General features: G+C 43.8%; 1 protein-coding gene and 1 non-coding gene across 2 annotated transcripts; both read left to right on the forward strand.

The window, feature by feature from the left end:
• The first annotated feature begins 3,312 nt into the window (after positions 1–3,312).
• trnal-aag lies at positions 3,313–3,394 on the forward strand. Its single transcript has one exon. It is a non-coding gene; the product is annotated as a tRNA-Leu (tRNA).
• A 188-nt stretch (positions 3,395–3,582) lies between these two features.
• snapc2 (small nuclear RNA activating complex, polypeptide 2) lies at positions 3,583–7,773 on the forward strand. Its single transcript, XM_041884758.2, has 6 exons — positions 3,583–3,670; positions 4,082–4,320; positions 4,655–4,828; positions 5,074–5,842; positions 6,307–6,395; positions 6,814–7,773. Exons 2-6 carry the CDS (start codon positions 4,090–4,092, stop codon positions 7,429–7,431), a joined length of 1,881 nt encoding a protein of 626 aa, XP_041740692.1. The 5' UTR covers positions 3,583–3,670; positions 4,082–4,089; the 3' UTR covers positions 7,432–7,773.
• Positions 7,774–21,864: the final 14,091 nt, after the last annotated feature.

Genomic DNA, 21,864 nt, shown 5'->3' on the forward strand with positions numbered 1-21,864 from the left:
CGTCCTTGTCACCTCCCTCGCCGGCTGTAGTGGGGCTACCGTAGCTGCTGGGAGGGCCGAGCCCGCTCCCTTGCTGCTCGTGGCCGCCGGATGACGCCGACACGCCGCCTCGTCGTAGACCCGGTCTACTTGGAGGGGCGGAGGTAGATGGCCTTTGGGGAGGAGGGGGGCCGAGTCGTCCTGCCAGCGGCAGGTGCTTGGCCAACTGCTTCTTCTCCTCCTCCAACTTCGAAAAACGTTCCGTCGCCTCTTTGACTGCGACCCCAAAGAGGCCGTCGTCAGAGAGGGGGGCGTTCAAGAGAGACGTCCTGTCTGCCTCTTTCATGGATGTCAAAGACAACCAGAGGTGTCGTTCCCCGACCACCGAAGTGGCCATGGATCTCCCCGCGCAGACTGCGGACGCCTGTGTAAGGTGGAGTATGGCGCCATAAGTTCTGGACGCCTCCTCCACCTCCTCTGGTGCCATCTCTGTCTTACCCGTGGTTAAACGGGACAGAGAGGCCGCCAAGAGGGCAATGTTGTTAGCTGCTGCTACAGCTTGGGCTCCCAACCCAAAAGACTACTCTAACAGCGACGCTGTGAGTCGGTCCTTCTGGGATGGCAACGTGGCCTTCTTGGAAAAGGGCCAAGGACTCGAACCCGGTACGAGATACGCCGCCATGGCGCTCTCTAACCTGGGGATTCCCTGACCCTGAAGCCTTCCTTCCACTCTCGTGAATGGGAGATACGCTTTTACAGGCGAACGCGCCGCTAAAGGTGCCTCCCACGAGCCTCCAACGTACCTAGCCAAAGAAGGCATGGCAGGAGCCACTGGCTCTGCCGCCTTCCTTGGCCTGGAATAAGGACCGTCCTCCATCATATCAACCTCCGGTGCGGAGGGAAGAGGGGGCAGGCTTATTGCCAGCCGTTGAGCAGCTCTCTCAATGAGACCCGGAAAATCCGCTCTCAGAGAGGCTGCAGCGAAAAGAGAGCTTCTGATCTCTCAGAGCTCGTATCCCCCTTCGCTATAGGGACTACAAGCCCTCTCGCTCTCCAAAGGAAAGGGGGGCTTGAAAGTATGAGGGACGGGGTCCGACTGTTCCATTGGAATGCCAGACCCTTCCTCAAAATCCCTATCTTCCCCGAGTCTGCGCCGTCGGACGACGCCTCTGAAGCAGAGGCTAGTATCGACAACACATCCTCAAGGGGGGATGTCCTCCCTGAAAAACGCCCAACGCTGCTTCCTCTCCTTTAAAGAAAGGAGGCGCAGGAGGCGCAATCGGGGGACTGCAGACGCCCTCCTTGGCATGCTGGGATCCCAAACACACGAAACATAAGTCGTGGTGGTCACCGGCCGCCATGGAGGTGCATCTGCACTGAGCTCTGAAAAGAGCTTTTGGGGGGAAAATCTCCCGGTGTGCTCATTTAGACGACGTTGATGACTGGAATATCAACGGCGTTTTCGTCCTGAGTCTTGTGCTTCGTCTCTTCTTGGCTCTTCAGTCTAGTCATCCAGTCGCTGAAGAAAAAGGGAGGCTGATCGAGGGGAGGCATCCCCTCTTATAGGGACACCTGTACTCCTATTGGCTGTAGGTGTGTGCATAATTTTGTCTCAGGCTGCTGCTGCCTTAGGGCAGAGGGTAAACCATTAGGAGCAGAGCTCCCCTATGGGGCGGAGCTCCACGATATAGAACCTGACGTTCGCGATCTCCCCCTAGCTGCAAGCGGGGCCAATCACAACACGCCTTATTGTCATCAGAGTTGAACCAACCAATAAGAATGCTTGAACATTAAATACACATTTCTTTAGAGGCAAGTGGAAACATAACCAACCCTGTTACACTTGCATGAGTTACTTGATGTGGAATAGAGTTCCAAGTAGTCATGTCTCTATGTAGTACTGTGTGCCTCCCATAGTCTGTTCTGACTGTGAAGAGACCTCTGGTGGCATGTCTTGTGGGGTATGCATGGGTGGCCGAGCTGTGTCCCAGTAGTTCAAACAGACAGCTTGGTGCATTCAACATGTCAATACCTCTCACAAGTACAAGTAGTGATGAAGACCATCTCTCCTCCACTTTGAGCCAGGAGAGATTGACATGCATATTATTAATGTTAGCTCTCTGTGTACATCCAAGGGCCAGCCGTGCTGCCCTGTTCTGAGCCAATTGAAATGTTCCTAAGTCCCCCTTTGTGGCACCTGACCACATGACTGAACAGTAGTCCAGGTGCGACAAAACTAGGGCCTGTAGGACCTGCCTTGTTGAAAGTGCTGTTAAGAAAGCAGAGTAGCGCTTTATTATTGACAGATTTCTCCCCATTGTAGCAACTGTTGTATCAATATGTTTTGACCATGACAGTTTACAATCCAGGGTTACTCCAAGCAGTTTAGTCACCTCAACTTGCTCAATTTCCACATCACAAAATGTAGTGAATGATTTGTCCCTAACGCAATGCTTTTAGTTTTGAAATATTTAGGACTAACTTATTCCTTGCCACCCATTCTGAAACTAACTGCAGCTCTTTGTTAAGATTTGATGATGTTGAAGTTGAAATGGTGCTGGAATAGTGGAGGCAGCTCCTGTTTTCTTTGCGACTTGCAGTAACTCTCTGTGGCTCTAAATCAATAGTTGTTTAGTGGTCCGAAAATGTCGTAAACTTTAACTTGCTTGACCATGCTGTAGGTCATGTAACTGTCTTGTTAATGTACATGCAATATGCTTTGTGGACTTCACTGGACAGAGGTTGCTGGTTTTGTGATCAAACAAAGGTGTGGTGAATTTATTCTGCCACTGTGTCTTCTTATTGTCTCTGCCTTTAGGCCTATATATCACGGTCGCAAGGCATATTAATTAATTATTGAACTATTACAACACATAGGTTGTAATGTGGATTTCTTTTTTGGGGAGGATGCTTGGCTTCCCCAGTGATTTTACCCACACACAGCTACTGCCCCGTGAACAAAGCGAGGTCCATACAGAAATTGTTTGTGGAGATCGGTGTGGAAGAACTTGACTGGCCTGCACAGAGCCCTGACCTCAACCCCATCGAACACCTTTGGGATGAATTGGAACGCCGACTGCGAGCCAGGCCTAATCGTCCAAAATCAGTGCCCGACCTCACTAACGCTCTTGTGGCTGAATGGAAACAAGTCCCTGCAGCAATGTTCCAACATCTAGTGGAAAGCCTTCCCAGAAGAGTGGAGGCTGTTATAGCATAAAAGGTGTCCACATACTTTTGGTTGCGTAGTCTAACTGGTGGGATAAGTCTACTACTTTGTCAGACGAATGAAAACATTACAAAACATAAACTCATATAATTCATGCTCACCGCAACGGTAGCGTGGCCGAGCGGTCTAAGGCGCTGGATTAAGGCTCCAGTCTCTTCGGGGGCGTGGGTTCGAATCCCACCGCTGCCAGTATTTTTTTCTTTATTGAAATGTTCATTAAAAATAATATTTCATATACGACTATAATCTATGGTATATTTCCTTTAATGTGCAAAAGTCACTCACGTCATTACAAAATGTCGTTTGTATTTCCAGAACGCCTTTCTCGAGTGGTGCATTGTTCGTACTTTTTAAACCTGCGGCAGTCCGTAGTGTATTGATTATTTAGCAGAAAACGTGTTGTCAAGGCTAGGTATAGAAACACAACACGATTCACTCTTTCCGGATAAAGATCAACATTTACAGGTATCTACACTTTATTTGCACGTTGTCACGTCGATAACAAGCTATAATTTGTAAAGGAGGGAGTGGGACACGGGTAGCTTTGTAGTTAGCAAGCTAACTTTGGTCTTTCGCGCAACGACAACGAGTTGTCTCTGCACTCTGTCGCGTTCCATTTACTATATCCTTGCATTGAAGCAAAGATGTTGCTGGATAACTTGTATGTGTCTGTGCAGGGTGCCATTACTCCAAAATAGGAAAACGACGTTTGAGTACTTTGTTTAATGCCAGACTAGCTCTTGTCCACGCGAATGCGTCAGTGCGTGAAGTTAATTGAAATCCGACGCATGCGCGCTGACCAGAGCTAGTTACTGTAGCTCCTGTCTTATTGTTTGGCTTTCCTCTTCCTCCATCCAACTAAACGTTGCTACCTAGCTAACACGATGAAGCCGCCCTCTCGGCCTCGAATACAACCGACGCGCTATGTGAACAAGAAGACCGAAAAGACTGTCTCGAACCGAAAACCAAAGTTCGCGTGCACGGGATGGAGTCGGACAGAACAACAGGTCCTGCTGCGGTGCCTCAACAAGCAGAACAAGATGACCGGCGGGATCCACGGGGCAATAGACCTAGAGGCCCTGCACGAGAAACTTCCCAAGCAGTCCACAGAAGAAGTAAGTTTGCTAGATAGCTAAGTTGTGCATTTCAAATGGAGGTCACTCTCATTCATTGTGTGTGTGTGTGTGTGTGTGTGTGTGTGTGTGTGTGTGTGTGTGTGTGTGTGTGTGTGTGTGTGTGTGTGTGTGTGTGTGTGTGTGTGTGTGTGTGTGTGTGTGTGTGTGTGTGTGTGTGTGTGTGTGTGTGTGTGTGTGTGCGAGAGAGTTGTGTGTATTTGCGTTGTTTGTGTTTCTGTGTGAAAGTGAGTGTGTCTGTCTGTCCAGTTCTGTACTATATGTTCATACACAACACACCAATTAGTGTTTCTCTTCCATCCAATCTCCCTCCCAGATCCAGTCCCAGTTGGAGTCTCTGATGATGCGTGTGCTGAGAGCGGTGGTGGGTCAGGTGAAGAGGCAGAGGTCTGAGCAGAAGGCAGCCCTGAAGCCCATCCAGCTGTGGGCTGAACTTGCCAATGATATGGCTGGAGCTTTGGAGGAACCCATCACCTCAGCCTTCGCTCAGGTCTGTTCAGTTATATATAGTACACAATACCATGTCTTCAAAGGGAAGGGGAAAGTATCTCACAAGGGACAATTATGTTAGAAAACAGTGCAAACATATGGGCTACAACATTAGGTTTAAATATTAAGAGAATAGTCTAGATGTATTCAAGATAGAAAATTACAAACTCTCCCTCTCTCTCCATGTCCCATCTCCCCTCTCTCGCTCTCTTCCCTTCTCCCCCTCTCCCTCAATCCTCTCTCCAGATGCTAGTCATCTCAGCCACAGAGCCTGGCAGCCTGACCAACTCGGACCCGCCTCGAGAAGACTACCTCCCTAAGCAACAACGCTCCAACTTCAAGACCATCCCACCTAGACCCATACCCACCCCAAAACCCCCAGCCCCCACAGGGGCATCTAACAGCCCTATAGTGTTTAACATTGCTTCTACACCCCAACCACCACCTGCAGTGTCCGTACCAGTCTCTGGTGTTCCCACCGCCCCCACCACCCAGCTGTCCACAATAAACCCTGGTTCTGGTGCGTCCAAACAGAGAGGCAGAACCACTACACCAGCCTCTACGGTTGGAGTCCTAGCCCAGCCTGGTTGCTCTAACTCAAGCATCCTCAGTCAGATTCAAGCAGGGGATGCCATGTCCAGTGTGCTTACTGTACCAATGCCTGTACAGTCCCCATCTGCCTCATCGTCTGGTCCTACTACAACACTTCAGTCCCAGTCGGTGCCACAAGGTGGCGCTCGCGGTCAGACCTTCACATCCAACGTCCCTTCCACTCAGCTGGCAGTGATGTCCTCTCCTGCCGCTGCCGGTGTGTCAACACAACAACAACAGCCCTCTGCTGCAGCCTCCTCTACTAGGCCTCAGCATCCCGGGGCTGGGCCAAGGAAAAGTAAACATGCGGATGAGAACACTCCTAGATACACAGGCCTGGGGAGCATCGTGGACTTTGAGAAGATCTATCGGTTCTTGAGTACGGTCCACGTGCAGAGTGAATGTTTCAGACTGACTCCTATGGGTGAGTTGATAGCTATTGTTGGCGGGGGGGGGCGGGGGTGTCAATTATACACTTTTTACCTTAAGACAGTCCTCAATGATAATCTGGTTTCTTCTACATGGCTTAAAAGCTATCTTGTTATCTGGGTTGGGGTCAATTCCATTTTAAATTCCAGTCAATTCAGAAAGTAATCCAAATTCCAGTTGAACATTTTCCCAATTGAAAAGTGTAGAAGATTTCTGTGTAGTTCCTGAATTTACTGGAATTTAAATGGAATTGACCCCAACCCTGCTCGTTATACAACTAACTGATTGTAAAGATACATTTGGGTCAAGTGGATAACACATTAGAGCACTAGGCTATTTCAAATGTGGTCATCATGCTCTGTCACATTCATATGTTGCAAAAGGATTGTCCAGTCTGCCCCATTTCCTCATCATATTCTTCTTCTTGTTCCTGTTCTTCTTTTCCTTATTTTTCCCCAGAAAGTGCTATATTACTGGACCTGCTGATGTCTCTGCCTGAAGAGCTCCCCCTCCTGGACTGTGCCAGACTGCAGCACCACCTGCTCCAGGTACTGTACACTCAAAACTACAGATCTAGGATCAGATTGCCCTGCTGATTTAGGATCAGTTTTGCTTTTTAATTCATAATGAATAAGACCTGGAACTTTATCCACAAAGCATCTCACGGTAGTAGTGTAGATCTAGGATCAGTTTTGCTTTTTAATTCACAAGGAATAAGAGTTGGGATCTGATCCTAGATCAGCACTCCTACTCTGTGACCCTTTGTGAGTACGGGCCCAGGCCTAGAACTACAGATGGGTCATAGATCTCCACCTCACTCATTTCTGTGTGAGGGGGTTTGCCCTTTTGCTAGTGAGTCCTCTCCACCATCTTTCATTTTCTCTCTTTAATATATTATTTCCACCATCTCTCCCTTTTTGAGATATATTTGACATTACTCATCTAATGTTTTCTTCTCACCCCTAGGTCCATGAGCGGTTCTCAGCCCCGGTTCCCAAGGTGTTCCGGGGGGGCCCCAGTACTGGGAGGCCCTGGTCCTCGGCGGCGGGAGGAGAAGGAATGAAAGCGGGAGATCAAAGAAGACAAGATGGAGGAGCAACACTTGTTGCTGTGACAACGCCCCCAAGTCAAGATGCTGGAGACAAGGTGGGGACCTCACTTCAAACACAACAGGAGAGTCAGGTAGAAGGAGGGAGAGGTGGGGCTATTAGTAGGTTGCCAGATGGTCAGGGAAGTGATGGGATGGAATGTGCCTTAACCAATCAGGGTGTGGCTGCAACGGTGGTGCCTGTCAACCTGGTCGCCGGGTGTTCCAATTCTGTTGCTAAGGATGGGGCTGTGCCGTTGCAGGGGAGTACAAAGGAAAGAGCAGGAACTGAGACTTTCGCACCTTCACAGGACAATGGACAAGCCCATGGACAAACGCCCTCGACCAATGACGCGTCAGCAAAGTCAGGGACGGCTATGCAAAGGAAACCTGACTGGGAGAAGGTGGGACTCTGTCCCCTTAACCCCTTCATGGTGCCTTTGAAACTGTTGGCACGGCAACAGATCCAGTCAGTGGAAGAGGTGGTGTTACAGTAGCCTCCATTTTGTTCATATTCATATTTTGAGAGGAAAAAACGAAATAGCTGACAATCTTGAGGATTTCATAGCATGTTCTTATGCACTTGATTAGTAAAAATATATAGTCATGTTACAGCAGTACTTAATACGTTATTTAATCAGAAATGTCTCACTTTAACCTTCATTCATGGTTCATTTGATTGTGGTTTGTGAATTTTATCAGTTGCAATTATTGTTCTATTTGTGTCAATCTTATGTCTTTAAAACAGAATTTGCAATTGAATGGTTGCTTTGATATTATGCAGTTTAAAAAAAAAATGAGTGAGGAAATAAATCTTTGTTTTTATTACACATTTCAAATATGTTTTGAGTCTGCAATATCTGTTCTCTGTATACAGACACGTTGTTAGGCCATATTATTATATACATGTGATATTACATTATTCATATTCATTCATTTTAGCACCAAAGTTCTAAATAAGTCATGCAAACTGGCATAAGTTACATCATATCATTGGTCAAACTGTTTTCGCATTTTCCCTACAAACTTCATTTTATTTTTCTCTCAAAAAGGAGTCCAATACAGATCCTGTTTGTCTGTTTTTTTTTTTTCCCGGTGGTCGATGAGGAACACTGCTTTAAAGGATGATCCACTAGAGCTCAGTGTCTTTATCTCCAGTCTGCTGATACTAAACTATCAGGGAATATTAAAAAAGGTATCTTAAGAATGGAATAGGTGTTTTAAAGTGAACATTAGCTCCTCCATAGTGTCCTTATGTAGTCATTTACTATGAAAGTACACACCAGTTTATGAAATGCAACCACACCCATTACATACAGATTTTACAGATTTTTTTAACAGGTTGAATGAAAATGTAGACCACATAAATAATAATAATAAATAATAATATGCCATTTAGCAGACGCTTTTATCCAAAGCGACTTACAGTCATGCGTGCATACATTTTTGTGTATGGGTGGTCTCGGGGATCGAACCCACTACCTTGGCGTTTCAAGCGCCGTGCTCTACCAGCTGAGCTACAGAGGACCACATGTTAAACTCAAGGCCCGCAAGCCTATTCAATCTGGCCCGCTGGTTTTTTGTCGGGAAAAAAACTATGTCAATCGATATTGAAATGACTAAAACCAAATCAAAACTTTGTAGAAATTATATAATGGACCTACATTTATAGTCTCTTCACCTTGTCAAGCTTGCTAACAATCATCGAAACGAAAGCTACACATTCAGGGAGCATTGAAAATTCAAAAAGCGATAGAGGACAATCTTTTTGCAAATTTTGATGGCAAAGAAATACAGTACAAACTCCCAAAAATAGCATTCCGTCCTTGTTTAAGTGCCTTGCTCAAGGGGCACAACGGCAGGAGATGGCATCTAGTATAGCTTGAATAGAATCCCCACCTGCGCCTATGTTCCATGGTAGGGAGACGTGGAGGAGTCTCGTACTGCAAGCCCACCCGGCCACCATAAGGTGGGTTAGGGTCATTCTCTGTATGATAGGGGACAAAAAAATATATTTACAAATGGTCCCCCAAGCTAATCATGTTTTAAACCAGGCCAAGGTACTCTACAGATAAGGATCATTAAACATTCTTTTTTATTGGCAGGAGGAGGTGTTATGCCACACTTTTAAAGTCAAAGACTTTGTATAACAATTGGATGTTATCCCTTTAACTAGAGTCGATGTCCGCGTCCACTCGGAAATCTAATAAGCACGATATAAAAATCCCTGTTTAAACTGGATCCTCCGCATCCACCGATGTTGGCCTTCTGCACTTAAGGTGAAAGGTGGCAGTGCTACAGCTGTGTTTGTCAGACCATGAGACATCCCGAAAATCAGTCTTCTCACAAAAACGTATGTAGCGTCCGAACGGTCTACAAACTATCATGACCCCTCTATGGAAAGATGAGACTCTCACGATGGTGTTCTCTGTTTTGCTCTACGACCCCCACAAGCATCATGGGACTCATCAGAAGTTGGTACCGCCAACTTCTGTCTGTACCGTCCGAACAGTTTGGGCTACACATTAATATGAACCCTCTTTGGAACACGTACATGTCGGTCTAGGACGCTCACAAGACTCATCTGAAGGTAGCCCGGTACCAGTAAAAAACAAAAATCCCTGTTTGCCCTCAGAACAGCCTCAATTCGTTGGGCACGGACTCTACAAGGTGTCAACGTTCCACAGGGATGCTGGCCCATGTTGACTCCAATGCATCCCACAGTTGTGTCATGTTGTCTGGATGTCTTTTGGGTGGTGGACCATTCTTGATAAACACGGGAAACTGTTGAGCATGAAAAACCCAGCAGCGGTGCGCCTGGAACCTACTACCATACCCTGTTCAAAGGCACTTAAATATTTTGTCTTGCCCATTCACCCTCTGAATGGCAGACATACACGATCCATATCTCGATTGTCTCAAGGCTTAAAAATCCATTGTCTCCTCCCCTTCATCTACAATGGTTGAAGTGAATTTAACAAGTGACATCAATTAGGGATCATAGCTTTCACCTGGATTCACCTGGTCTGTCTATATCATGGAAAGAGCAGCTGTTCCTAATGTTTTGTCCACTCAGTGTATATGGAAATAGTTTAGTGCCTAAAAATAATTTACAATAATAAAAAATAAAAAATCCTGCTCTTTCAGATATACATTACCAGTCAAAAGTTTGGACACACCTACTCACTCAAGGGTTTTTCTTTATTTTTACTATTTTCTACATTGTATAATAATAGTGATGACATCAAAACTATGAAATAACACATATGGAATTATGTAGTAACCAAAAAGTGATATATTTTATATTTTAGATTTTAGATTCTTCAAAGTAGCCACCCTTTGCCTTGATGACAGCTTTGCACACTCTTGGCATTCTCTCAACCAGCTTCATGAGGAATGCTTTTCCAACAGTCTCGAAGGAGTTCCCACATATGCTGAGCACTTGTTAGCTGCTTTTCCTTCACTCTGCGGTCTAACTCATCCCAAACTATCTCAATTGGATTGAGGTCGGGTGATTGTGGAGGCCAGGTCATCTGATGCAGCACTACATCGCTCTCCTTAGTCAAATAGCCCTTACACAGCCTGGAGGTGTGTTTTGGGTCATTGTCCTGTTGAAAAACAAATGATAGTCCCACTAAGCGCAAACCAGATGGGATGGCGTATCACTGCAGAATGCTGTGGTAGCCATGCTGGTTAAGTGTGCCTTGAATTCTAAATTAATCCCTGACAGTGTCACCTGCAAAGCACCCCCCACACCATCACTCCTCCTCCTCCATGCTTCACGGTGGGAACCACACATGCGGAGATCATCCGTTCACCTACTCTGCGTCTCACAAAGACACGGCGGTTGGAACCAAAAATCTCAAGTTTGACTCATCAGACCAAAGGACAGATTTCCACTGGTCTAATGTCCATTGCTTGTGTTTCTTGGCCCATCTTCTTATTGATGTCATTCAGTAGTGATTTATTTGCAGCAATTCGACCATGAAGGCCTGATTCACGCAGTCTCCTATGAACAGTTGATTTTGCGATGTGTCTGTTACTTGAACTCTGTGAAGCATTTATTTGGGCTGCAATCTGAGGTGCAGTTAAATCGAATGAACTTATCCTCTGCAGCAGAGGTAACTCTGGGTCTTCCTTTCCTGTGGAGGTCCTCATGAGAGCCAGTTTCATCATAGCGCTTGATGGTTTTTGCGACTGCACTTGAAGAAAGTGCTTGACATTTTCCGGATTGACTGACCATGTCTTAAAGTAATGATGGACTGTCATTTCTCTTTGCCTATTTGAGCGTTTTTTGCCATAATATGGACTTGGTCTTTTACCAAATAGGGCTATCTTCTGTATACCACCCCTACCTTGTCACAACACAACTGATAATCTCAAACGCGTTAAGAAATTCCACAAATTAACTTTTAAGAAGGCACACCACAACTTTTAAGAAGGCAGGCAACTTTGAAGAATCTCAAATATAAAATAGTGTTTAACACTTTTTTGGTTACTACATGTTTCCATATGTGTTCTTTCATAGTTTTGATGGCTTCACTATTATTCTACAATGTAGAAAATGGTAAAAATAAAGAAAAACCCTGGAATGAGTAAGTGTGTCCAAACTTTTGACTGGTACTGTACATTATGTCTCACTTCAAAACAAACTTCCTTTTGAATTTCTTTGTTGACTATCTGTTTTTCTATGTATGAATCTAATATTCAATACGTTTCTATGGGCTAATAGCATAAAGGCCAAATTCAATGTTTCATCAAATAATTTTGGTATATACAGTGGGGAAAAAAAGTATTTAGTCAGCCACCAATTGTGCAAGTTCTCCCACTTAAAAAGATGAGAGAGGCCTGTAATTTTCATCATAGGTACACGTCAACTATGACAGACAAAATGAGGAAAAAAAATCCAGAAAATCACATTGTAGGATTTTTAATGAATTTATTGGCATATGATGGTGGAAAATAAGTATTTGGTCAATAACAAAAGTTTCTCAATACTTTGTTATATACCCTTTGTTGGCAATGACACAGGTCAAACGTTTTCTGTAAGTCTTCACAAGGTTTTCACACACTGTTGCTGGTATTTTGGCCCATTCCTCCATGCAGATCTCCTCTAGAGCAGTGATGTTTTGGGGCTGTCGCTGGGCAACACAGACTTTCAACTCCCTCCAAAGATTTTCTATGGGGTTGAGATCTGGAGACTGGCTAGGCCACTCCAGGACCTTGAAATGCTTCTTACGAAGCCACTCCTTCGTTGCCCGGGCGGTGTGTTTGTGATCATTGTCATGCTGAAAGACCCAGCCACGTTTCATCTTCAATGCCCTTGCTGATGGAAGGAGGGTTTCACTCAAAATCTCACGATACATGGCCCCATTCATTCTTTCCTTTACACGGATCAGTCGTCCTGGTCCCTTTGCAGAAAAACAGCCCCAAAGCATGATGTTTCCAACCCCATGCTTCACAGTAGGTATGGTGTTCTTTGGATGCAACTCAGCATTCTTTGTCCTCCAAACATGACGAGTTGAGTTTTTACCAAAAAATTATATTTTGGTTTCATCTGACCATATGACATTCTCCCAATCCTCTTCTTGATTATCCAAATGCACTTCAGACGGGCCTGGACATGTACTGGCTTAAGCAGGGGGACACGTCTCGCACTGCAGGATTTGAGTCCCTGGCGGCGTAGTGTGCTACTTATGGTAGGCTTTGTTACTTTGGTCCCAGCACTCTGCAGGTCATTCACTAGGTCCCCCCGTGTGGTTCTGGGATTTTTGCTCACTGTTCTTGTGATCATTTTGACCCCACGGGGTGAGATCTTGCGTGGAGCCCCAGATCGAGGGAGATTATCAGTGGTCTTGTATGTCTTCCATTTCCTAATAATTGCTCCCACAGTTGATTTCTTCAAACCAAGCTGCTTACCTATTGCAGATTCAGTCTTCCCAGCCTGGTGCAGGTCTACAATTTTGTTTTTGGTGTCCTTTGACAGCTCTTTGGTCTTGGCCATTGTGGAGTTTGGAGTGTGACTGTTTGAGGTTGTGGACAGGTGTCTTTTATACTGATAACAAGTTCAAACAGGTGCCATTAATACAGGTAACGAGTGGAGGACAGAGGAGCCTCTTAAAGAAGAAGTTACAGGTCTGTGAGAGCCAGAAATCTTGCTTGTTTGTAGGTGACCAAATACTTATTTTCCACCATAATTTGCAAATAAATTCATTAAAAAATCCTACAATGGGATTTTCTGGATTTTTTTTCTCAATTTGTCTGTCATAGTTGACGTGTACCTATGATGAAAATTACAGGCCTCTCTCATCTTTTTAAGTGGGAGAACTTGCACAATTGGTGGCTGACTAAATACTTTTTTTCCCCACTGTATTTTTTGATACATAAAGGGGTCCTAAAATTCAAAATCAAATAGCTAAATTATTTTTGGTTTGACCATCTTAAAGCAATTACACGTTAGCTTAGTAGACCCAGATACTCAACTAGTCTCAAGAAGGCCAGTTTTATTGCTTCTTTAATCAGCACAACAGTTTTCAGCTGTGCTAACTTTACATTTGACATTTTAGTCATTTAGCAGAAGCTCTTATCCAGAGCGACTTACAGTTAGTGAGTGCATACATTTTTCATATAATTGCAAAAGGGTTTTCTAATTATCAATTAGCCTTTTAAAATGATAAACTTGGATTAGCAAACACAACGTGCCATTGGAACACAGGACTGATGGTTGCTGATAATGGGCCTCTGTACACCTATGTAGATATTCCATAAAAAATCAGCCGTTTCCAGCTACAATAGCCATTTACAACATGAACAATCTCTACACTGTATTTCTGATCAATTTGATGTTATTTTAATGGACAAAAAAATTGCTTTTCTTTCGAAAACAAAGACATTTCTAAGTGACCCCAAACTTTTGAACGGTAGTGGATGTTTTTGGCGTTCAATACACATGGCTAATGTTTACAACTCCACACATTAACCTAGTAAAGACTATTGTTTGGAATTCTAATCCCTAATTATATGGATTGGAGACTATTTTGTATCCAAATACTCTACATTAACACATTTCATTTTCTGTTTTGTCTTTGGGAGGTTTTTAGGAGCTTTGAGTGCTGTGTTGAACTTTAGTCTGTCTCACCTGTGTGCTTGTCGTCTATGCCAGAGTTGTATTTGATCACAACCTCTCTATGACTAGATGGTTGGGAGGCTACTACTGTACATTGCACTCAAAAAGGTAAACGTATACTTCATTGTCTGTTTTGTCCCTGTATTTTTAGCTCTGTATTTTTAGCTGCTGTGTTGAATTGAAATGTCTCACCTGCGGGATTGTCGTCTATGCCAGGGCACGTAGACCACCACGACCCCCATGGCTGCTATCACCTGTCCTGCCAGGGTCAGTAAAGCAGTAAGTAAAGCAGTAAATATGTCTCTCATCAGGATGGGACTGTAATAGTCAGAGTCTAGGTACCAGTACCAGTCCTTGTTACAGCTGTGTGGATAGTGGATCGGACACAGAGGGGTTTCTGGTTAGGTGGAGTCAACGAGCTAGCTATATGTTGGCTATAAGGTACATACTTTATGTTGTTATGTTATGCTATTAGCCAGCAGCGTCACCGGAAAGCTAGCAATTCGGCAACCAAGTGAAAACATTTCAAGCTTTGGAGTGAGCTTATCAGTATGATATTATCTCTGTTACATGTGTTATGTTATGTTATGTCATGTTATAAGAACTCTTAAGATGTAATACTCTTACCTGCAGACTGGTTCGGCCCGTGACATACTACAGGTGCCGGTGTTACAGTGCTTTGTCCTGTTGTGGCCAGAGGCACAGGGAGAGACACAGACGAGTCTATTTCAGCTGCATGGTAGTATACCTTCAAGTTCTTATCAAGTCCGGCCTGGTTGCATACCGCTACACGAAGACAAGCGTAGGTGAAGTTAACAATTAAGTTAAAAGTTAAGTCAATGCAAGAGATTAATTGGAATTACAATTCAAGAATCGAAAACGGTTATTTATTTTCAATGAGGATATTTCAATTCTCTATACCCCAAATATGCACTATAGTATACGTACATTCTTTATCAAACGTGGCATTTTTTACTATGATACAGTGGCTTGCGAAAGTATTCACCCCGCTTGGCCTTTGTCCTATTTTGTTGCCTTACAACCTGGAATTATAGAGACATACCCCCCACAAAGTCAATACTTTGTAGAGGCACCTTTTGCTGCAATTACAGCTGCAAGTCTCTTGGGGAATGTCTCTATAAGCTTGGCACATCTAGCCACTGGGATTTTTGCCCATTCTTCAAGGCAAAACTGCTCCAGCTCCTTCAAGTTGGATGGGTTCCGCTGGTGTACAACAATCTTTAAGTCATACCACAGATTCTCAATTGGATTGAGGTCTGGGCTTTGACTAGGCCATTCAAAGACATTTAAATGTTTCCCCTTAAACCACTCGAGTGTTGCTTTAGCAGTATGCTTAGGGTCATTGTCCTGCTGGAAGGTGAACCTCCGTCCCAGTCTCTAATCTCTGGAAGACTGAAACAGGTCTCCCTCAAGAATTTCCCTGTATTTAGCGCCATCCATCATTCCTTCAATTCTGACCAGTTTCCCAGTCCCTGCCGATGAAAAACATCCCCACAGCATGATTCTGCCACCACCATGGATGGTGTTCTCGGGGTGATGAGAGGTGTTGGGTTTGCGCCAGACATAGCGTTTTCCTTGATGGCCAAAAAGCTAAATTTTAGTCTCATCTGACCAGAGTACCTTCTTCCATATGTTTGGGGAGTCTCCCACATGCCTTTTGGCGAACACCAAACGTGTTTGTTTGCTTATTTTTTTCTTTAAGCAATGGCTTTTTTCTGGCCACTCTTCCATAAAGCCCAAATCTGTGGAGTGTACGGCTTAAAGTGGTCCTATGGACAGATACTCCAATCTCCGCTGTGGAGCTTTGCAGCTCCTTCAGGGTTATCTTTGGTCTCTTTGTTGCCTCTCTGATTAATGCCCTCTTTGCCTGGTCCATTAGTTTTGGTGGGCAGCCCTCTCTTGGCAGGTTTGTTGTGGTACCATATTCTTTCAATTTTTAAAATAATGGATTTAATGGTGCTCGGTGGAATGTTAAACGTTTCGGATATTTTTTTATAACCCAACCCTGATCTGTACTTCTCCACAACTTTGTCCCTGACCTGTTTGGAGAGCTCCTTGGTCTTCATGGTGCCACTTGCTTAGTGGTGCCCCTTGCTTAGTGGTTTTTCAGACTCTGGGGCCTTTCAGAACAGGTGTATATATACTGAGATCATGTGACAGATCATGTGAAACTTAGATTGCATACAGGTGGACTTTATTTAACTAATTATGTGACTTCTGAAGGTAATTGGTTGCACCAGATCTTATTTAGGGGCTTCATAGCAAAGGGGGTGAATACATACAGTGGGGAGAACAAGTATTTGATACACTGCCGATTTTGCAGGTTTTCCTACTTACAAAGCATGTAGAGGTCTGTAATTTTTATCATAGGTACACTTCAACTGTGAGAGACGGAATCTAAAACAAAAATCCAGAAAATCACATTATATGATTTTAAAGTAATTAATTTGCATTTTATTGCATGACATAAGTATTTGATCACCTACCAACCAGTAAGAATTCCGGCTCTCACAGACCTGTTAGTTTTTCTTTAAGAAGCCCTCCTGTTCTCCACTCATTACCTGTATTAACTGCACCTGTTTGAACTCGTTACCTGTATAAAAGACACCTGTCCACACACTCAATCAAACAGACTCCAACCTCTCCAAAATGGCCAAGACCAGAGAGCTGTGTAAGTACATCAGGGATAAAATTGTAGACCTGCACAAGGCTGGGATGGGCTACAGGACAATAGGCAAGCAGCTTGGTGAGAAGGCAACAACTGTTGGCGCAATTATTAGAAAATGGAAGAAGTTCAAGATGACGGTCAATCACCCTCGGTCTGGGGCTCCATGCAAGATCTCACCTCGTGGGGCATCAATGATCATGAGGAAGGTGAGGGATCAGCCCAGAACTACACGGCAGGACCTGGTCAATGACCTGAGAGCTGGGACCACAGTCTCAAAGAAAACCATTAGTAACACACTACGCCGTCATGGATTAAAATCCTGCAGCGCACGCAAGGTCCCCCTGCTCAAGCCAGCGCATGTCCAGGCCCATCTGAAGTTTGGCAATGACCATCTGGATGATCCAGAGGAGGAATGGGAGAAGGTCATGTGGTCTGATGAGACAAAAATAGAGCTTTTTGGTCTAAACTCCACTCGCCGTGTTTGGAGGAAGAAGAAGGATGAGTACAACCCCAAGAACACCATCCCAACCGTGAAGCATGGAGGTGGAAACATCATTCTTTGGGGATGCTTTTCTGCAAAGGGGACAGGACAACTGCACCGTATTGAGGGGAGGATGGATGGGGCCATGTATCGCGAGATCCTTCCCTCAGTAAGAGCATTGAAGATGGGTCGTGGCTGGGTCTTCCAGCATGACAACGACCCGAAACACACAGTCAGGGCAACTAAGGAGTGGCTCCGTAAGAAGCATCTCAAGGTCCTGGAGTGGCCTAGCCAATCTCCAGAGCTGAATCCAATAGAAAATATTTGGAGGGAGCTGAAAGTCCGTATTGCCCAGCGACAGCCCCGAAACCTGAAGGATCTGGAGAAGGTCTGTATGGAGGAGTGGGCCAAAATCCCTGCTGCAGTGTGTGCAAACCTGGTCAAGACCTACAGGAAACGTATGATCTCTGTAATTGCAAACAAAGGTTTCTGTACCAAATATTAAGTTCTGCTTTTCTGATGTATCAAAAACGTATGTCATGCAATAAAATGCAAATTAATTACTTTAAAATCATATAATGTGATTTTCTGGATTTTTGTTTTAGATTCTGTCTCTCACAATTGAAGTGTACCTATGATAAAAATTACAGACCTCTACGTGCTTTGTAAGTAGGAAAACCTGCAAAATCGGCAGTGTATCAAATACTTGTTCTCCCCACTGTATGCACGCACCACTTTTCCGTTATTTATTTTTTTAGAATTTTTTGAAACAAGTAATTTTTTTCATTTCACTTCACCAATTTGGACTATTTTGTGTATGTCCATTACATGAAATCCAAATAAAAATCAATTTAAATTACAGGTTGTAATGCAACAAAATAGGAAAACCGCCAAGGGGGATGAATACTTTTGCAAGACACTGTATCTCCAACGATGGGCACTCTAAGACAGCCTTCTTGACCTGTGGATGCAAAAGAACAGTGTTTTATAAAATTTGATTTGACTTGTGATTTATCGCTAGACTGAGAACAGGCTAATAGGCCTATTCAATAACTGGTTTCTGATAATGTAAGTGTCTGTTACTGACCTGTTATGCAGTTTTTGGCCACATCAAGAATGCCCTTGATCTGTTCTTCTGACTCAGTGATGTCATTAGTTATGTTCTTCCCATTCTTTACACACAGTAGTACCTTATGCTCCACCACGACACTGCCCTTTCTAATAGAGGGGGGAGAGGTTCCAAAAAGAGATTCCACATTCAAAAAGAGGTTCAACTTAGCTTTTAAAGTAATTATTAAATCAACATAAATACTATCTCTTTGTTGAAACTTTTCCTCAAGTGTTGACATACCGGAGTCCTATGATCTTTATGCCGATTAAACTTTTAACAGTGCTGTTATATAGCAAGGTCATCTAAAAAACAAATGTTTTAAAAGTTACAGTACATTTGGAAATTATTCAGACCCCTTGACTTTTTCCACATTTTGTTACGTTACAGCCTTATTCTAAAATTGATTAAATACTTTTTTTTACTCACCAATCTACACACAATACCTCATAATGACAAAGCGAAAACAGGTTTTTATAAATTGTAGCAAATTTATACAAATAAAAAAAACGGATATCTTATTTACATAAGTATTCAGACACTTTGCTATGAGACTCGAAAATTGAGCTCCGGTGCATCCTGTTTCCACTGATCATCCTTGAGATGTTTCTACAACTTGATTGGAGTCCACCTGTGGTAAATTCAATTGATTGGACATGATTTGGAAAGGCAAACACCTGTCTATTATTGGTCCCACTGTTGACACTATGTCAGAGCAAAAACCAAGCCATGAAGTTGAAGGAATTGTCTGTAGAGCGCTGAGACAAGATTGTGTCAAGGCACATATCTGGGGAAGGGTACCAAAACATTTCTGCAGCATTGAAGATCCCCAAGAACACAGTGGCCTCCATCATTCTTAAATGGAAGAAGTTTGGAACCACCAAGACTCTTCCTAGAGCTGGCCGCCCGGCCAAACTGAGCAATCGGGGGAGAAGGGACTTGGTCAGGTAGGTGACCAATAACCCAATGGTCACTCTGACAGAGCTCCAGAGTTCCTCTGTGGAGATGGGAGAACCTCCCAGAAGGACAACCATCTCTGCAGCTCTCCACGAATCAGGCCTTTATGGTAGAGTGGGCAGACGGAAGCCACTCCTCAGTAAAAGGTACATGACAGCCCTCTTGGAGTTTGCCAAAAGGCACCCAAAGGACTCTCAGACCATGAGAAACATGATTCTCTGGTCTGATGAAACCATGATTGAACTCTTTGGCCTGAATGCCAAGCGTCAGGTTTGGAGGAAACCTGGCACCATCCCTACGGTGAAGCATGGTGGTGGCAGCATCATGCTGTGGCAATGTTTTTCAGCGGCAGGGACTGGGAGACTAGTCAGGATCGAGGGAAAGATGAACAAAGCAAAGTACAGAGAGGTCCTTGATGAAAACCTGCTCCAGAGCGCTCAGGACCTCAGACTGGGGTGACGGTTCACCTTCCAACAGGACAACGACCCTAAGCACAAAGCCAAGACAATGCAGGAGTGGCTTCGGGATAAGTCTCTGAATGTCCTTGAGTGGCCCATCCAGAGCGTGGACTTGAACCTGATCGAGCATCTCTGTAGAGAACTGAAAATAGCTGTGCAGCGATGGTCCCCATCCAACCTGACAGAGTTTGATAGGATCTGCAGAGAAGAATGGGAGAAACTCCCCAAATACAGGTGTGCCAAGCTTGTAGCGTCATGCCGAAGAAGACTCGAGGCTGTAATCGCTGCCAAAGGTGCTTCAACATAGTACTGAGTAATGGGTCTGAATACATATAGTACCAGTCAAAAGTTTGGACACACCTACTCATTCCAGGGTTTTTCTTTGTTTTTACTATTTTCTACATTGTAGAATAATAGTGAAGACATCAAAACTATGAAATAACTCATATGGAATCATGTTGTAACCAAAAAAGTGTTAAACAAATCAAAATATACTTCAAATAGCCACCCTTTGCTCTTGGCATTCTCTCAACCAGCTTCATGAGATAGTCACATGGAATGCATTTCAATTAACAGGTGTGCCTTCTTAAAAGTTCATTTGTTGAATTTCTTTCCTTTATGCGTTTGAGCCAATCAGTTGTATTGTGACAAGGTAAGGGGGGTATACAGAAGATAGCCCTATTTGGTAAAAGATCAAGTCCATATTATGGCAAAAACAGCTCAAATAAGCAAAGATAAACAACAGTCCATCATTACTTTAAGACCTGAAGGTCAGTCAATACGGAAAGTTTCTTCAAGTGCATTCGCAAAAACCATCAAGCGCTATGATGAAACTGGCTCTCATGAGGACCGCCACAGCAATGGAAGACCCAGAGTAACCTCTGCTGCAGAGGATAAGTTCATTAGAGTTACCAGCCTCAGAAATTGCAGCCCAAATAAATGCTTCACAGAGTTCAAGTAACAGACACATCTCAACATCAACTGTTCAGAGGAGACTGCATGAATCAGGCCTTCATGGTCAAATTGCTACAAAGAAACCACAACTAAAGGACACCAATAATAAGAAGAGACCTGCTTGGGCCAAGAAACATGAGCAATGGACATTAGACCAGTGGAAATGTGTCCTTTGGTCTGGAGTCCAAATTGGAGATTTTTGGTTCCAACCGCTGTGTCTTCATGAGACGCGGTGTGGGTGAACAGATGATCTCCGCATGTGTATTTCCCACCGTAAAGCATGGAGGAGGAGGTGTTATGGTGTGTGGTTGCTTTGCTGGTGACACTGTCTGTGATTTATTTAGAATTCAAGGCACACTTAACCAGCCTGGCTACCACAGCATTCTGCAGTGATACGCTATCCCATCTGGTTTGGGCTTAGTGGGACTAACATTTGTTTTTCAACAGGACAATGACCCAACACAATCCTCCGACCTCCACCCAATTGAGATGGTTTGGGATGCGTCGGACCGCAGAGTGTAGGAAAAGCAGCCAACAAGTGCTCAGCATATGTAGGAACTCCTTCAAGACTGTTGGAAAAGCATTCCAGGTGAAGCTGGTTGAGAGAATACCAAGAGTGTGCAACGCTGTCATCAAGGTAAAGTGTGGCTATTTGAAGAATCTCAAATATAAAATATATTTTGATTTGTTTAACTCTTTTTTGCTTACTACATGATTTCATTTGTGTTATTTCATAGTTTTGATGTCTTCACTATTATTCTACAATGTAGAAAATAGTAAAAATAAAGAAAAACCCTTGAATGATTAGGTGTGTCCAAACTTTTGACTGGTACTGTATGTAAATGTCATATTTCAGTTTTTGCTTTGTAGCGGTGTGTAGGTATTGTGTGTAGATTGAAAAACAATTTAATCCTTTTTAGAATAAGGCTGTAATGTAACAAAATGTGGAAAAAGTCAAGGGGTCTGAATACTTTCCGAATGCACTGTATATCTCAGTAAGTTACTATTATGAGCTCATTAAGAGTATATAGTCATTATGAAATAAGTGTTGGTAATAAAATGTCAGTGAACTACTTACAGTGTTAGTGAATTATTTTGTAAAATCTTGGTATTCCTTTGTTGATGGGTCTCTATACTCTTCTTTAAATGTTTCATTG

This window comes from Coregonus clupeaformis, chromosome 8, assembly GCF_020615455.1.
Source record: "Coregonus clupeaformis isolate EN_2021a chromosome 8, ASM2061545v1, whole genome shotgun sequence".
Lineage (NCBI taxonomy): Eukaryota > Metazoa > Chordata > Actinopteri > Salmoniformes > Salmonidae > Coregonus > Coregonus clupeaformis.

Coding starts and splice junctions, on each gene's coding strand:
- snapc2 (XM_041884758.2), top strand. CDS start 4,090: ATGAAGCCGCCCTCTCGGCCTCGAATACAACCGACGCGCTATGTGAAC. Junction 4,321..4,654: donor CCAAGCAGTCCACAGAAGAA/GTAAGTTTGCTA, acceptor TCTCCCTCCCAG/ATCCAGTCCCAGTTGGAGTC. Junction 4,829..5,073: donor TCACCTCAGCCTTCGCTCAG/GTCTGTTCAGTT, acceptor TCCTCTCTCCAG/ATGCTAGTCATCTCAGCCAC.